Source organism: Lepus europaeus, chromosome 23 (assembly GCF_033115175.1).
Source record: "Lepus europaeus isolate LE1 chromosome 23, mLepTim1.pri, whole genome shotgun sequence".
Taxonomy (NCBI): Eukaryota; Metazoa; Chordata; class Mammalia; order Lagomorpha; family Leporidae; genus Lepus; species Lepus europaeus.
In genome coordinates, this window is record NC_084849.1 from 26,924,325 (window position 1) to 26,938,795 (window position 14,471).

At 55.0% G+C, this 14,471-nt stretch overlaps 2 protein-coding genes across 3 annotated transcripts in view; one reads left to right on the forward strand and one right to left on the reverse strand.

The window, feature by feature from the left end:
* Positions 1–4,419, reverse strand: part of LOC133751858 (immunoglobulin iota chain-like) — a 23,728-nt gene extending 19,309 nt beyond the window's left edge. The window contains exon 1 of the mRNA XM_062182026.1: positions 4,363–4,419. The gene's annotated coding sequence lies outside the window, so the exon portion shown is untranslated. The remainder of the gene's footprint in view (positions 1–4,362) is intronic.
* Positions 3,480–12,639, forward strand: ZNF74 (zinc finger protein 74). 2 transcript variants are annotated; one of them, XM_062182023.1, is made up of 5 exons: positions 3,480–3,896; positions 4,197–4,282; positions 7,061–7,187; positions 7,621–7,716; positions 9,296–12,639. In XM_062182023.1, the coding sequence occupies exons 1-5, from the start codon at positions 3,863–3,865 to the stop codon at positions 10,939–10,941; spliced, it is 1,989 nt and encodes a 662-aa protein (XP_062038007.1). In that variant the 5' UTR covers positions 3,480–3,862; the 3' UTR covers positions 10,942–12,639. The 2 variants fall into 2 exon arrangements, with proteins under 2 accessions (XP_062038007.1, XP_062038008.1); XM_062182024.1 differs by lacking the exons at positions 3,480–3,896; positions 4,197–4,282 and adding an exon at positions 5,497–5,578.
* The last annotated feature ends 1,832 nt before the right edge of the window (positions 12,640–14,471 follow it).

Genomic DNA, 14,471 nt, shown 5'->3' on the forward strand with positions numbered 1-14,471 from the left:
CTGGCATGGCCGTCCCTCCCACCCAGGTTCCTGTGGTTCCTGATCCCTGTGAACAGAGCTCCTTTCCTCTCCTCTTTTCCTGTGGGCCTCCCAATTAGCCGCTAGGCTCCTAACTGAGCCCCAGCTCCACAGCACTTCCCAGGCCCGCCCACACATCAGGAGGCTGAGGGGGTGGGTGATATTTCCACTGAGTCTTAACCCAGTGCAAAATGCATCTGTGACTGCTAGCAAGGTGGGTGTCCCCACAAAGGCCCAGGTGCTGGGGTTGCTCCCCAAAGGCTTATGTTAATGGTTAGTGGATCTAGGATGGATCTAATTATGACACCTACAAATCCCAGGAGGAGGTCTTTGGGTCCTTGGGGGTGTTTCCTTGGAAGGTAGTACTCCCGAGAGACCTGGTTATAAAAGCCGAGTTCAGGGCCGGCACCGTGGCTTAACAGGCTAATCCTCTGCCTTGCAGTGCCGGCACACCAGGTTCTAGTCAGTTTGGGCGCCGGATTCTATCCCGGTTGCCCCTCTTCCAGGCCAGCTCTCTGCTGTGGCCCGGGAAGGCAGTGGAGGATGGCCCAAGTCCTTGGGCCCTGCACCCGCATGGGAGACCAGGAGAAGCACCTGGCTCCTGGCTTCGGATCAGCAAGATGCACCGGCCGCGGCAGCCATTGGAGGGTGAACCAATGGCAAAAAGGAAGACCTTTCTCTCTTTCTCTCTGTCTCTCTGTCTCTCACTATCCACTCTGCCTGTCAAAAAAAAATTAAAAAAAAAAAAAAGCCGAGCTCAGCCCAGCTGTTCCCTCCCTGCTTCCTGGCCCACCACGGGATCCTCCCTCCACATGTGTTCCACCACCCACTGCCCTCAGCAGACACCAGGCTCATGGGGAAAAACCAGGCTTGGACTGTGAACCTCCAAACCTGCAATCCAAAAATGACCTTTCCTCCTAAGTGGCCCTCTCAGGTATCGTTGCTATGGTGATGCAAAGCTGACTGATACACCTTGAAGAAGAAGCTTCATGGGAGCTGACAAGCACACAGTCTCCCAATCCTCATCATTCAAGAACCAAAGCCAAGTAGAGGTGTTCTGTAACCACGAGCAGTGAATCGCCAGCAGTGAGGGATCTGCCTTGGTCATGCCGAAAACATCCAGGAGAGAGAGAGAATTAGCTCTGATCCTGGCTCACAATGATTTTAATTTTTTTTTTAGGTTTTTTGTTTATTTGTTTTTTGAGTAACACACAGACAGCTCCTCTCCACTGTTTGTTCACTCCCCCAAATGCCTGCAATGGCCAGGCCTGGGTCAGGCCAGAGCTGAGAGCCTGGAACTCAATCTGGGTCTCCCACATGGGTGCCAGGGACCCAGGTGCTTCAGCCATCACCTGCTGCCTCCCAGGGTCTGCATCAGAAGGAAGCTGGAGGGGCCAGCGCTGTGGCGCAGTGGGTTAACACCCTGGCCTGAAGCACCGGCATCCCATATGGCTGTGGTTTGAGACCCGGCTGCACCACTTCCGATCCAGCTCTATGCTATGGCCTGGGAAAGCAGAAGAAGATGGCCCAAGTCCTTTGGCCCCTGCACCCATGTGGGAGACCCGGAAGAAGCTCCTGGCTCCTGGCTTCATATCAGTGCAGCTCCAGCCATTGCAGCCAACTGTGGAGTAAACCATCAGATGGAAGACCTCTTTCTCTCTCTCACTCTGCCTCTCCTCTGTGTAACTCTGACTTGAAAATAAATAAATAAATCTTAAAAAAAAAAAAAAAAGGAAGCTGGAGTGGGGAGCTGGAGCCAGAACCCAAACCCAGGTACCCCAATTTGGGATGCAGGCATCTTAGCCACTAGGCCAAACACCCACCTGTTTTAATGTTTAATATGTTCTAGGCCGGTGCTGCAGCTCAATAGTCTAATCCTCCACCTGTGGCGCTGGCACACCGGGTTCTAGTCCCAGTCAGGGAACCGGATTCTGTCCCAGTTGCCCCTCTTCCAGGCCAGCTCTCTGCTGTGGCCAGGGAGTGCAGTGGAGGATGGCCCAAATGCTTGGGCCCTGCACCCGCATGGGAGACCAGGAGAAGCACCTGGCTCCTGCCTTCGGATCAGCGTGGTGTGCCGGCCACAGCGCTCAGGCTGCAGCGGCCATTGTAGGGTGAACCAACGGCAAAGGAAGACCTTTCTCTCTGTCTCTCTCTCACTGTCCACTCTGCCTGTCAAAAAATAAATAAATTTTTAAAAGTTTTTTAAATGTTTAATATAATGTTTTAATGAGTTTGGTTTCTGATGAGGTCCAACTTACCAGGTTTTTAATGAATACTGCCTTTTGTGTACTTAATAAATTGTTTATGCTTCTAGTGTTTAAGACCCATGATCCATCTCAAATTAATTTCTGTGTTTATTATGAAATACAGGAATAAAACTTCTTGTTGACAAAACTTTCCTGTTACCATAGAAACCCACTGGCACCTCGATGGGATATTAACTATGTTGTGTGGTTCTTTTTCCAGACTGTATGCTGCTCCCTTGATCTGTTTGTCTTAATGATGCCAACGGGACAGTAAGTTCCTTGATAAGATAGTACAAACCCTTCGACTTTTTCCTGCTTCCACATTTCCCCACAAGCAACCTAGCAACAGCGTTTTGCTTTTGCGGTTATATGCACCAGCCAGGGGGAAATTATTCACCAGCCAGGACAGACGTTCCCTGGGTTGGGGTGCAGACAAAGCAGGATGTCGTCCTAGAAGTCTCCCCAGATAACCAGGGGTGAAGAGTTCCTGTACAAGAGGCCTCTGGAAAAAAAAATTATTTTGAGCAGAAAAGAGGGGTGTGGGGGGGTCCTTTTTCCCCCAACAATCACCAAACCAGGAGCTGGTGTGGTGAGCCTTCTGCCTGACAATACATGCCGGGGCCTGGTAGCGCCACTGGCAAGTGGTTGGCGCAGGGTAACCGGGCGCAGTAATCTCAGCCCGGTGTTAAGGCTGGGCCGCCACCACTCTCCCAGAGTCCGAGCGTGCGCTACAGTCAGGGTAGCCTGCCCCGTCGGGAAGCAGACGTGACCACAGGCTCCTTCCCAAGGGGCTTGGGTGCCTCTGCAGTCCAGGCTCGCTAGGGTGAGGGACCCCGAGGGCGAGGGGCCTAGGCCTTTCCTGCAGAGATGTAGCTGGAGACCACCCGACTTCATCTGGAGATGTGGAGGAAGGGCAGGACAATTCTATAACATGGTCCTTCCCGGACCCGCTTCCCCCACGCCCTTAAACCACCACGCAATGCTCTCTGCCCGCCCCTGTGGAGCTACCTGGCCTCCCTCACCACAAGGAAGGCGGCGGGTGGCCCGGAACTACATTTCCCAGAAGGCTGTGCCACTCACCCGCCGGGCCAGGCCTCCAGGGCAGCGCTGAGGTCCCGGCGCAGTCAACTACAGCCCGACGCCTGCGCGGCGCAAAGGCTCCCGGGAGGTGTAGTTCACGTCTGGCTTGCGCAGGCGCGTTGCCCCGCGCGGCCAGCGGGCTGCTCTTTGTGGAGGTTTCTGTCCTTTTGTGAAAGGCTGGTCAGCTCTCCCGGCCGTCAGTCCGTCCCGCTTCCTGTGTGTGGCCGAGTTTCCGCGCTCGCTGTCCCTGGGCGGAGGAACCCGAGGCCTGGCCCTTGCGCTGCAGCGCGGCTCGCCCCGCGGAATGTGACGGGGAAGAAGGGGCGTGTGTGCGAGGGGCCGGGGAGCGAGGCCGGGGCGGTGGGAGAGTGGGCGCCGGCGGGAGGCTCCGGGCGTGCGAGGGTGCAGCCGCGAGCGCGCGGCGACCCTGCGAGGCCGCCGACCCCGAGCCAGCCGCAGAAGCGGGACTCGCTCCTCTAGGGCTGCCCACCCCCTCGGGGCCGCCGCCCAGGGGCGCCATGGAGACCTCGGCCCTGGAGCCTGAGGAGACAGGTACAGCCTCTCTGTCAGCCCGTGGGTCTGAAGGTTGCATTTGAGAGCCGGACGGCTTCCCAGAGAAGGCCCCTGCTTTTTCATCGTGTGCAGTCACCTGTTCCACTTTCCCAAGCATGCGCGTGGGCGGGAGGGCACGGCAGTGACACAGAGACCAGAGACATAAACGCTGGTGTTGGTCAGACTGTCGTACACGGGAGCGCTGGCTGGTTCCCGTCTCCTCCCTGATTCCTGACTACCAGAAGGGGGTGCCCATCAGCACAACAGCCCACCCTTGACTCCTTTTTTTTCCTTCCCCAGCTCTGTGCTCTCAGAACCCTGCCCTTCCCCTCAAAGAGCATCCAGAGGATGAATTGGGTTGGGGTCTCCTGGAAGCCAGGTCTGAGGTGAGTGGCTGTCATGTCTTCCTTCTTTACGACACAGTCCTTCCCCAGCCCTGGGTCTTCAGTCAGCCCCAGACCCTCACCTGGGAAGCAGCTGTGGGCTCTTCAGGAAGCGGAGAGCACCAGGAACAGCTCCAGTGGAAAAGTTCGGAGGCCACTCCCACCCAGTGCGCGCTGGAGATGAGCCCTTGTGAATCACTTCCGGCCCGAGTCAGCACAGGCTCTGGTCAGCTGCCAGGACCTACTTGGGCATGTGTGCTACACCGAAAGCATCAGCATGTCAGATCTCTCAATATCTCGTCCCCCGTCTCCTGAGCACCCTTCGCCTTTGGCCTTCTCTCCCGGCAGTCTCATTTACTCCTGCCTAGTTCAGGTGGTCTGGTCTCCCGGGACATTGCCAAGGTCTGTTCTGGCTTCTCTTCCGGTTCCATGCCCACACCACATGGGATTCCCACACCCCTTGAGCGCTGTGCTCCTCTTCCTGGAGAATGAAGACACAGTGGACATGAGCTTCTCCTAGTGGGTTGGAGATACCCCAAGGAGGGCCTGCTTTGGGCACAGACCCTGTACTCCTCTTGCTCGCTCGCTCGCTCTCTTTCTCTCTCTCTCTCTCTCTCACACACACACACACTGAAGCTATGTAACCTCTCACACCCTCCAACCAGCATCATATTCCAATGGGTCTGGAGCTTTAGATTCCAGCTGACTGCTCTTTCCATCGGCCAACGGCGCCACCGTCATCCTGTCTGCCTCACTTACGCGCGTGCTCTCAGCAGGTGGTCCCATCTCCACCTTCTCATGTCGCTGACAAACACTGGTTTCTTGTTTTTTTGTTTTGTTTTCTCTTTTTGTTGGGGGCGGGGTCTGGCTTATCGAACTACAGTTTATATACAACATAGATTCTCCAGTCTTTACATGATTTGGTGAGTTTTGACAAACACACACAGTTGTGTAAGCAGCGCCATAACCATGATGGATAGAACATTGCCCTTCCCTGGAAAGTTCCCTCAGAAGCCCCTCAGCCTTCTCCCCCTGCCCCTTGGTAGCCGCTACAGTTTTGCCTTGTTAAGACTTTCATGCGGATTTCAGCACGCATTTCGTTTCTGACTTGTTTGAGTTCGCACCATGCTTCGACTTCATCCGTGTTGCTGCATGGCTCAGTAGGTTACTCCACCTTTGTAACGCTCAGGTTTATTTGGATCTGTTCACAGAGACTGCCGTAACAAAGTCCCATAGACAACGGAAATGCATTTTCCCATGGTCCCGGAGGTACAAGTCTGGGACGAAGGTGTCAGCAGAGTAGGTTTCTTGAAGACCGCCCTTCTTGGCTTTTAAATGGCTGTCTTTGCACTGTGTCTTCACATGGTCTTTTTTTCACATGGCTCTGTGCCCGAATCTCCTCATGAGGACACCAGTGATATTGGCACAGGGCCCACCCTAATGTGTTTATTCTAATTCAATTACCTGCTTAAAGAGCCTGTGTCCAAAACAGTCCAGTACTCGGGGCTCAGGACTTGCACGTGTACATTGGGGGCACTACACAATTCAGTCCATAACACCATCATGAAACTACTCTACAGTTTGCTTATCCTTGCACCAGCCGGTTGACATGTAGGTTGATTATATTGGTCGGTTTTTCACTACTGCATGTAAGTACCTTTATAAAGATTTGTTAGGCCTCATGGTTCTGGAGGTTCATAGTCCGAGATCAGGCGGCCCCCACTGGTTCAGCTGATGGCCTTGGAGTCCCAAGGTGATGCAGATCATCGAAGAGTCAGAGAGTGCGCAGCTGTCTCTGCCTGTGTCTCATGAGACTGCCCTAACGACTGATCCAATCCAGTCACCTCCCAAAGGGCCCAGCTCTCAACTCCAGAACTGGAGCAAGTTCTCACCCTCCTAGTGCCATTGACTTACAACATGGGGGTTTAAACTTCCATGTGCTCAGGAGTCCTGCTAGAAATGTTTGAGCGCACTCAACCTGTGTTTTCAGTTCTCATCAGAAAACACCTAGGAGTACAATGACTGAGTCATAACAGTTAATATTTGTCAATTTTATTGATCTTTTCAAAGAATCATCTTTTGGCTTATTTGATTTTTTTTTTTTTTCGTTACTTCTTGGCCTTCTGTTTCATTGATGTCTGGTCCTTGTTATTGTCTTCCTTTATATACTTTGGTTTCTTCAGGTTGAAACTCAGATATTGACATTGTTTTTCTTCTTTCACATAGCATTCCGTGCTGTACATGTCTAAGTACTGCATTAGCCACATCCCACACATTTCATTATGTTGGAGCAGGGCGAGTGGGAGGTGTGAGGAAGGAGTAGAGGCTGGTCAGGTGAGAACACCTAGTGGCTTCTCACTGCGGACCCCCTGAGACCCAGAACTTGCCGATAACATAATGGTTTTGAGTCTGGGTTTGAATCCTGTGGCCACAGTCAGCTCACAGTAGAGCTGCTGGGTTCTTTGTACTATTCTTTCATGTTTTCTAAGTTTTCAATTCTTGATCCCACCCAGGACCTGTCACAGCAGCCATAGGCAGGCCCTGGACAGGTGCCAGGGTACCTCAGCATCCATTCAGCCTAACTCTGCCAGCGCACAAAGCTGGGCCAGGGAGTGGGGACGTGCCACTTCTCTGCACCCCACGCCTCCTGGGCCCGCAGTCCCATCCTGCTCAGTGTCTGCCATACAACCTTCCTCCCCTGGGAGAAGTGCTGCTGAAGTGAACTCCCTTGGAACTGTGGCCACTCCTGACCTGAGCGAGTGAGCAGCTGTGTCATTGCAGGAATCGGTGACCTTCAAGGACGTGGCCGTGGACTTCACCCAGGAGGAGTGGAGTCAGCTGGATTCCCCTCAGCGAGCCCTGTACTGGGACGTGATGCTGGAGAACTACCAGAACCTTCTCGCCCTTGGTAAGATGCTCCCCCTAGGGCTGGTGTCTGCTCTCGGCTTTCTCCCACCAAACACCCTGTCAGCGTCAGCCCTGGTGCCAGACACAGCAGTGACTCACCACCTTGGGCTTGCGCCTCGGCCACTCCGGCAGTCCCCACGGCGCCATCTCGCTGGGAGCTGTGACTGGGGAACATAGGAGGACGGTTGGTCGGGAGGCAGGTGGGGCTGCGAGGACTTGGGGCTCAGCCCACACAGAGATGCCCTCAGGTAATGAAGGCAGGGTGTCCCTGGGGTTTCAGAGCATGTACTGTGACTAGGAGTCCACATGCGAGACACCCAGAGGGCTTCCTGTGTCCTGTCAGCAGTGCCCACTTCACAGTGTCTTGTCCCCATCTACAGGGCTGGTCCTGTGTGGGCAGCTCCTAGCCCTGCTGCTTTCTTCCCCTTGATCAGGGCCCCTGGTCTGCAAGCCAGATGTGATCTCTCATCTGGAACGAGGCGAGGAGCCATGGCGTGTGCAGAGGGAAGTGCCTGGAGGGGCTTGTCCAGGTGAGCAGTGACACAGGTGAAAGGGTGCCTGGCACCCCCTCCATGCTTCCTCTGTGGGTGTCCAGGTTGTGGCTTCCACTTTCTGTCCGTAGTCCCACCACCCTGCCTCGCTCCCTCCCTCACGTACTGAACACTGCTTGTGTGCCAGCTCCTGATCTGGGAATACAGTAGTGACTAAGACCACCAAAAGCCCCACCTTCTGCTGGATGTGTGAGGAACTGGGGCCAGGGCTTCTCTAACTAAGAAGAGGAGGCGGGGAGACGTGGGACAGGCCACACTGCTCAGGGTCAAAGTCAGGGTCAGTGAGGACCACTTGGCAGAAACACTGGCTCTCCTTGAGTGAAGGGGGGGGGGGGGGGCGGGTTATGGACGAGTCCTGAGCAGGGGGTTAACATGGCCTATTTTTCTTCTCTAACAGAGACTTTGCTTTAGTTGGCTCATCAGTTAATAACTAATGAATTTCAGTTAATTTAGTGGACTCTAGATGCTGCTTGTGGGTGGTATCTGGAAAACTTGAGAAACACACATTTTGGGGTGGGCATTGTAGCACAGCGGGTTAAGCCACCACTCAGGACGCCCACATCCCACATCAGAGTGCTTGGCTCAAGTCCTGGCTACTCCACTTCCAGTCCAGCCTCCTGCTAATGCACCTGGGAGGCCGCGGATGGTGACTCAAGTAACTGAGTCCCTCTCACCCACCTGGAGTTCCTGGCTTCTGGCTTTGCAGCCATCTGGGGAGTGAATCAACAGATGGAAGATCCCTGTCTCTCTACCTCCCCCACTCTCATTCAGCCTTTCAAATAAAAAAAATAAATACTTCAAAAGTAATGAGAAACACGTTTATTTTTATTTTCTACTTTTTTTAATAAGTCACAGAGAGAGAGACCGACCTTCCCTGTGCTGGTTCAACTCACCAAAATGCCCTCAACAGCCATGGCTGGGCCACGCCAAAGCCAGGAGCCAGGAACTCCCACATGGATGGCACAGACCCAACAGCAGTGAGCCATCACCTCCTGCCTTCCAGAGCCAGGACGTGAACCCGTGTGTTCTGACTGGGATGTAGGCAGCCCAGGGGGCGGCTTAACCACTAAGGCAAACACCTGCCCCAGAAACACACCTTTGTGTGGGAAAGGCAGGCCAACGAGCAGGTGAACGTAGAGCCAAGATCAGTGCGTGCAGGCCTGCTGTGCTGAGCGGAGCTGAACACATGGGCGGACAGGGAAGAGGCAGACCCCTCCTCCTTCCCCTTCCTCTGCTCCCTTCCCTCTCTCTTCCGCACCCCCAGCCCAGGAACCTGCAGTGGCGGCCACAGCCGCAACTTCCTGCGCTGGCTTCCACTTCCACTGCCCCCTTCATCCTCTTCCCCATAACTACCCTTTTTCAAATAATATTTTTTGTTTGACTAATACATGTTTATACTAAAAAAAAAAAAAACAAAAAAAAAAAAACAAAAAAAAAAAAACTGGGATAACACAAGAAGTCTCGAGATCACCCCTAATCTTCCCACCCAAGAGGCAGGGAGACTCAAATCTGAACTCCAGAGCCCCACTCAGAAAATCCCACGTTCCGTTCCCTACAGAAGGGACGCCTCGGCCTGAGGTGGAGGAGGAGGAACCCCCGCAGCGGCGGGCTGCTTGCCAAGGAGAAGCGTTCCAGGAGCCGATCACCGTGCAGCCAGCGAGGCCCAGCCTCCACGGTGCCAGCCCCGGGGAGACGTGGGCCTGGGCAGACCCAGCAGATGCTGTGTGGGGAAGCAAGGCTGTGTTATGGGAGCGCACACCCGCCGCCGATGAGGACGTCTCCCCTGAGGAGCACCGTCGGGGCCACGACACGTCGAAGGAGGGCTCCCCCCTCGGGTGCACCGTCCCCCCTGAGCCGAGCAACCCCACAGGGGGACGTTGTCCCAACACATACCTCAGGGATGTCGCATCCGCCGAGGGCGTCGCCAAGGCCCCCGGGAGAACACACGCAGGGGAAAACTCGTGGAAGTCAAGTGAGCAAGGGGAGTCCCCACAGGCGTGCAGGCAGCACGGCATCTTCGTGTGCGACGAGTGCGGGAAGGCATTCCCCCAGAGCGCGTCGCTCACGCTGCATCGGCGCTGGCACGGCCGGGAGAAGGCCTACAAGTGCCGCGAGTGCGGCAAGGCCTTCCCCTGGAGCACCAGCCTCATCGAACACCAGCGGGTACACAGCGGCGAGAAGCCCTTTGTCTGCAGCGAGTGCGGGAAGGCCTTCAGCTGCCACTCATCTCTCAACGTGCACCAGCGGGTCCACACGGGCGAGCGACCCTACAAGTGCAGTGCCTGCGAGAAGGCCTTCAGCTGCAGCTCCCTGCTCAACATGCACCTGCGCGTGCACACCGGCGAGAAGCCCTACAAGTGCGGCGAGTGCGGCAAGGCCTTCAACCAGCGCACGCACCTGACCCGGCACCACCGGATCCACACCGGCGAGAAGCCCTACAAGTGCAACCAGTGCGGCAAGGCCTTCACCTGTCACTCCTCCCTCACCGTGCACGAGAAGATCCACAGCGGAGACAAGCCGTTCAAGTGCAACGAGTGCGAGAAGGCCTTCAATCACCGGTCCCGCCTCACCCTCCACCAGCGGATCCACACGGGCGAGAAGCCATTCAAGTGCACAGACTGCGGGAAGGGCTTCAGCTGCCACTCGTACCTCCTCGTGCACCAGCGGGTCCACACCGGCGAGAAGCCATTCAAGTGCAACGAGTGCGGCAAGGCCTTCAGCTCCCACTCGTACCTCCTCGTGCACCAGCGGGTCCACACGGGCGAGAAGCCCTTCGACTGCAGCCAGTGCTGGAAGGCCTTCAGCTGCCACTCGTCGCTCATCGTGCACCAGCGGGTCCACACCGGCGAGCGGCCCTACAAGTGTCGCGAGTGCGGCAAGGCCTTCAGCCAGAACCACTGTCTTACCAAGCACCAGAAAGTTCATTCCGGAGAGAAGTCTTTGAAACGCAACGACCGTGGGCAGATGTTCAGCTGGAGCGCACACCTCCTGGAGCACCGGAGACTGCACGGCAAGGAGAAGCCCTTTGCCCTCCAGTTCAACAAACACCTGCTGAGCACGTACTACGTGCCCGGCGGTCTGCTGGGGGCTGGGGACATGGAGGTGAGGGACGTGGACCCAGTGAACGCGATGGATGTGGCAGAGCTCCTGTGTGCAGCCCCACCCCCGCCCAGCAGGAATTTCCCCCTGGGGAGCAAGCCCTGACACTGACAGGAGGTCTCGGGAGCCACTTCCTGGGCTGCCCAGGAGACAGGCATAGTCACTCCTCACGAGCTCCTGGATCCAAGCTGCTCCTTCTTCCAGCCCGTGCAAGCCTTGCCCAAAGCTCAGAGCACTTCTACCCACTGGGAAGGGATGAGAGTGGAGAGCCTTTGGAGGATGTCCATTGTCTTGTTCCCCGATGAGTGTGGAGGTCACCGACCAGGGGAAGGGAAGATAAAAAGGGCCTTTGTGTCCTCAGACGGGCTCCTGGAGTGCCTTCCCTCCGTAACCCGCTGTGTGACAACAGAAATAAAATACCAGAGTTGCAAGCAGTATTACCTCCAAGTGAACGCTCTTACTTCCTGGATTGGCCTCCTGTAGCAGATACGTCTGTCAGAGACTGCAGCAGTCACGGCAGAGCACCAAGGTAGCCACATCCTTACACCTTGCCATGAAGTCCCTGGTGGGGAATTGGGAGCACCCTGGCAGGTACCCAGTACATACAGGGAAGATGGGCATAGCATCAAAGCAGATGTTTCTAGAAGCTTGCCTTCGCTGACCAGCGCTGGCGAGGCTGCTCTGTAAGGATCTCTCCTTACCATTTGGCTTGTATCCAAGAGGAGGCCCCTCCATACTGCCCACTGGGAAGGGAAGCCACAGCCCCACAGAGGTGATGCAGGTATCCCATATTGGAGTGCCGGTTTGAGTCCCAGCTGCTCCACTTCTGATCCACCTCCCTGCTAATGTGCAGGGAAAGGCAGCAGAAGATGGCCCAAGTCCTTGAGCCCCTGCCACCCACGTGGGAGGCCCAGTTGGGGTTCCCTGGCTCCTGGCTTCAGCCTGGACCAGCCCCAGGTGTTGCAGCCATTTGGGGGAGTGAACCAGCAGATGGAAGATATACCCCTCCTTTCAAATAAATAAATCTTAAAAAAGGAAAGAGTGACAGTTGAGCCCCTGGAGTTGGTCTTTCAGAACATTCCCACGACCTCCTCAAACAAGCTGCCAGAAAGGAGCTGCCAGAAAGGAGCCTGAGCCCTGTCTTTGGACTTAACAGTGTATGAAGATGAACATTTCAAGCAGAAGGGGCCCTCCTGCTGCCCCTTGTCTACAGCCTACACGTGCCCCAGCCTTTGCAGGCCGCCTCACGGAGGCAGCTTCTGTAGGGAACTGCCTTCCCATCGTCTCCCTCGTCACAATAAAGCTCCTCTGAGCAACTTGGGCTGGAGGCGATTTGGTGACACTCAGAGCGCATGGAGCCCCTGTGTCCATCAGCCATACCGAGATACTGAAGGGGCGTATCTGTCCTGATGGGCCCTGAGCCCTGTGGACACAGTGGTGTTAGGGGGAAGTGGTGCCCTAACACAGACAATATATGAACCTGGGACTCCCAGCAGGACACCCCAGTCCCTCCACACACACAAACACCCCAACTCGTAGTGCAGAGAGAGACAAAAGCAGACATCTGGTGATGTGACTCGATCAGAAGGGCAAGGTGCACTAAAACAAGTGGCTCTGATTGCATTCAAACGCTGCCAACGTGCACGAGTTGTGACCCTCATGTCTCTAACAGATGGGATCAATCATCTGTGAGAGCCACCAGGACTACGGGGGGACGGACAGGCACTGTTCACCCACCCTGGCGTTCACAGCCACAACCTCTGGCCTTGCCCTTGCTGCATTGGGGACTTGTGGCTTGGAAAATGGCCCGCCCTACTGCTGTAGACAGTCATGCTTGGGCCTCCCTGAATGGATAGTGGTTTGTTTTTTTTTTTTTTAATTTATTGAAAGGCAGAGAGACAGGGATCTTCCATCCTGGCCTCGGCCAAGCAGGAGCCAGGAACTCCATCCAGGTCTCCCACATGAGTATCAGGGACCCAAGTAGTTGAGCCATCATCTGCTGCCTCCCAGAGTGCTCATGAACAAGAAACTGGATCAGACAGAGGTGGGACGCTAACCCCGGCACTCTTGTTGTGGGATGCTGGTGTCCCGAGTGGCGGCTTAAGCCACTGGGTCACAACACTCACATCTGGCATGGTTCAGTGAGTAGATGACCCTGCTGAGCATAACAGGGACTGCAAGTCCTAATCGGCCTTAATTGGCCCTGCGCATGCACTTTGCTATTTGCGTGTGTGTAAATCTTTATGTATGAAAATATGTAGGGGCTGGCGCTGTGGCACGGTGGGTTAAGCTGCTGCCTACAGTATCAGCATCCCATATGAACACCAGTTCAAATCCTGGCTGCTCCACTTCCGATCCAGCACCCCTGCTAACATGCCTGGGAAAGCAGCAGAGGATGGCCCAAGTGCTTGGGCCCCTGCCACCCATGTGGGAGACCCAAAGGAAGCGCCTAGCTTTGACCTGGCCCAGCCCTGGCCATTATGGCCATGTGGAGAATGAAAGATCTCTCTCTCTTTCTCTCTCATCTCTCCCTTTCTCTGTAACTCTACCTTTCAAATAAATAAAATAAATCTTTTCAGAAAATGCAAGCCAGCTCTGGCCTAGGGGCCACAGCCTGCCAACTCCCACTCTGAATCCATGGCTTAGAGTTTGAGGTACAGATGGAAAAGTCAGAGGCATAAGGAAGGGAACAGGGAACAACCCCAGATGCCCTCCGGAGAAAGGGTTCTTGACACACAGGCCTGTAGCATTTCTCGGAGGAGAGACCGCAAATCCCGAGGCTGCACAGCATCCTTTGTCGAGTGACTGTGCTCTTATTTGAGAGCTCCCGTTAACTGATTGACTTCCTTCCTAAATGGCCACAGTGGTCAGGATGGGGCCAGGACCAAAGCTGGGGGCTGGGGGCTGGGAACTCAGTCCCGGTTTCTGACGGACGTGGCAGGGACTTGATCACTTGAGCTATTGTCTGCCGCCACCCAGGGTGTGCATTAACAGGAAGATGAAATCAGAAGTGGAGCTGGGGATGCCAGTGCCTGTGGTAAAGTGGGTAAAGCCACCGCCTGTAGCAACGGCATCCCATATGGGCGCCAGTTCAAGTCCCGGCTGCTCCACTTCCAACCCAGCTCTCTGCTATGGCCTGGGAAAGCAGTAGAAGATGGTCCGAGTCCTTGGGCCCCTGCACTCACGTGGGAGACCCAGAAGATGCTCCTGGCCCCTGGCTTCACATCGGCGCAGCTCAGGCTGTTGTGGTCACTAGGGGAGTAAATCAGTAGATGGAAGACCTCTCTCTCCCTCTCTCTCCCTCCCTCCCTCCCTCCCTCTCTCTCTCTCTCTTTCTCCCTCTGCCTCTGCCTCTTTGTAACTCAGCCTTTCAAATAAATAAATAAATCTTTAAAAATAAATAAAGTAAAAAAAGAAGTGGAGCTGAGACTCAAACCCAGGCACTCGTTTATGTATGGGATGTTGGCATCCCCAGTGGGTGCTTAACCACTCGGCCAAAATACCAGCCCCTTACCTTTTTTTAAGATTCATTTATTTGAAAGGGAGAGTAAAGGTGAGAGGGAGAAATAGACAAAGAAAGAGATCTAGTTCACTCCCCAAATGGCCGCAGTGGTCAGGGCTGGGCCAAGCTAAAT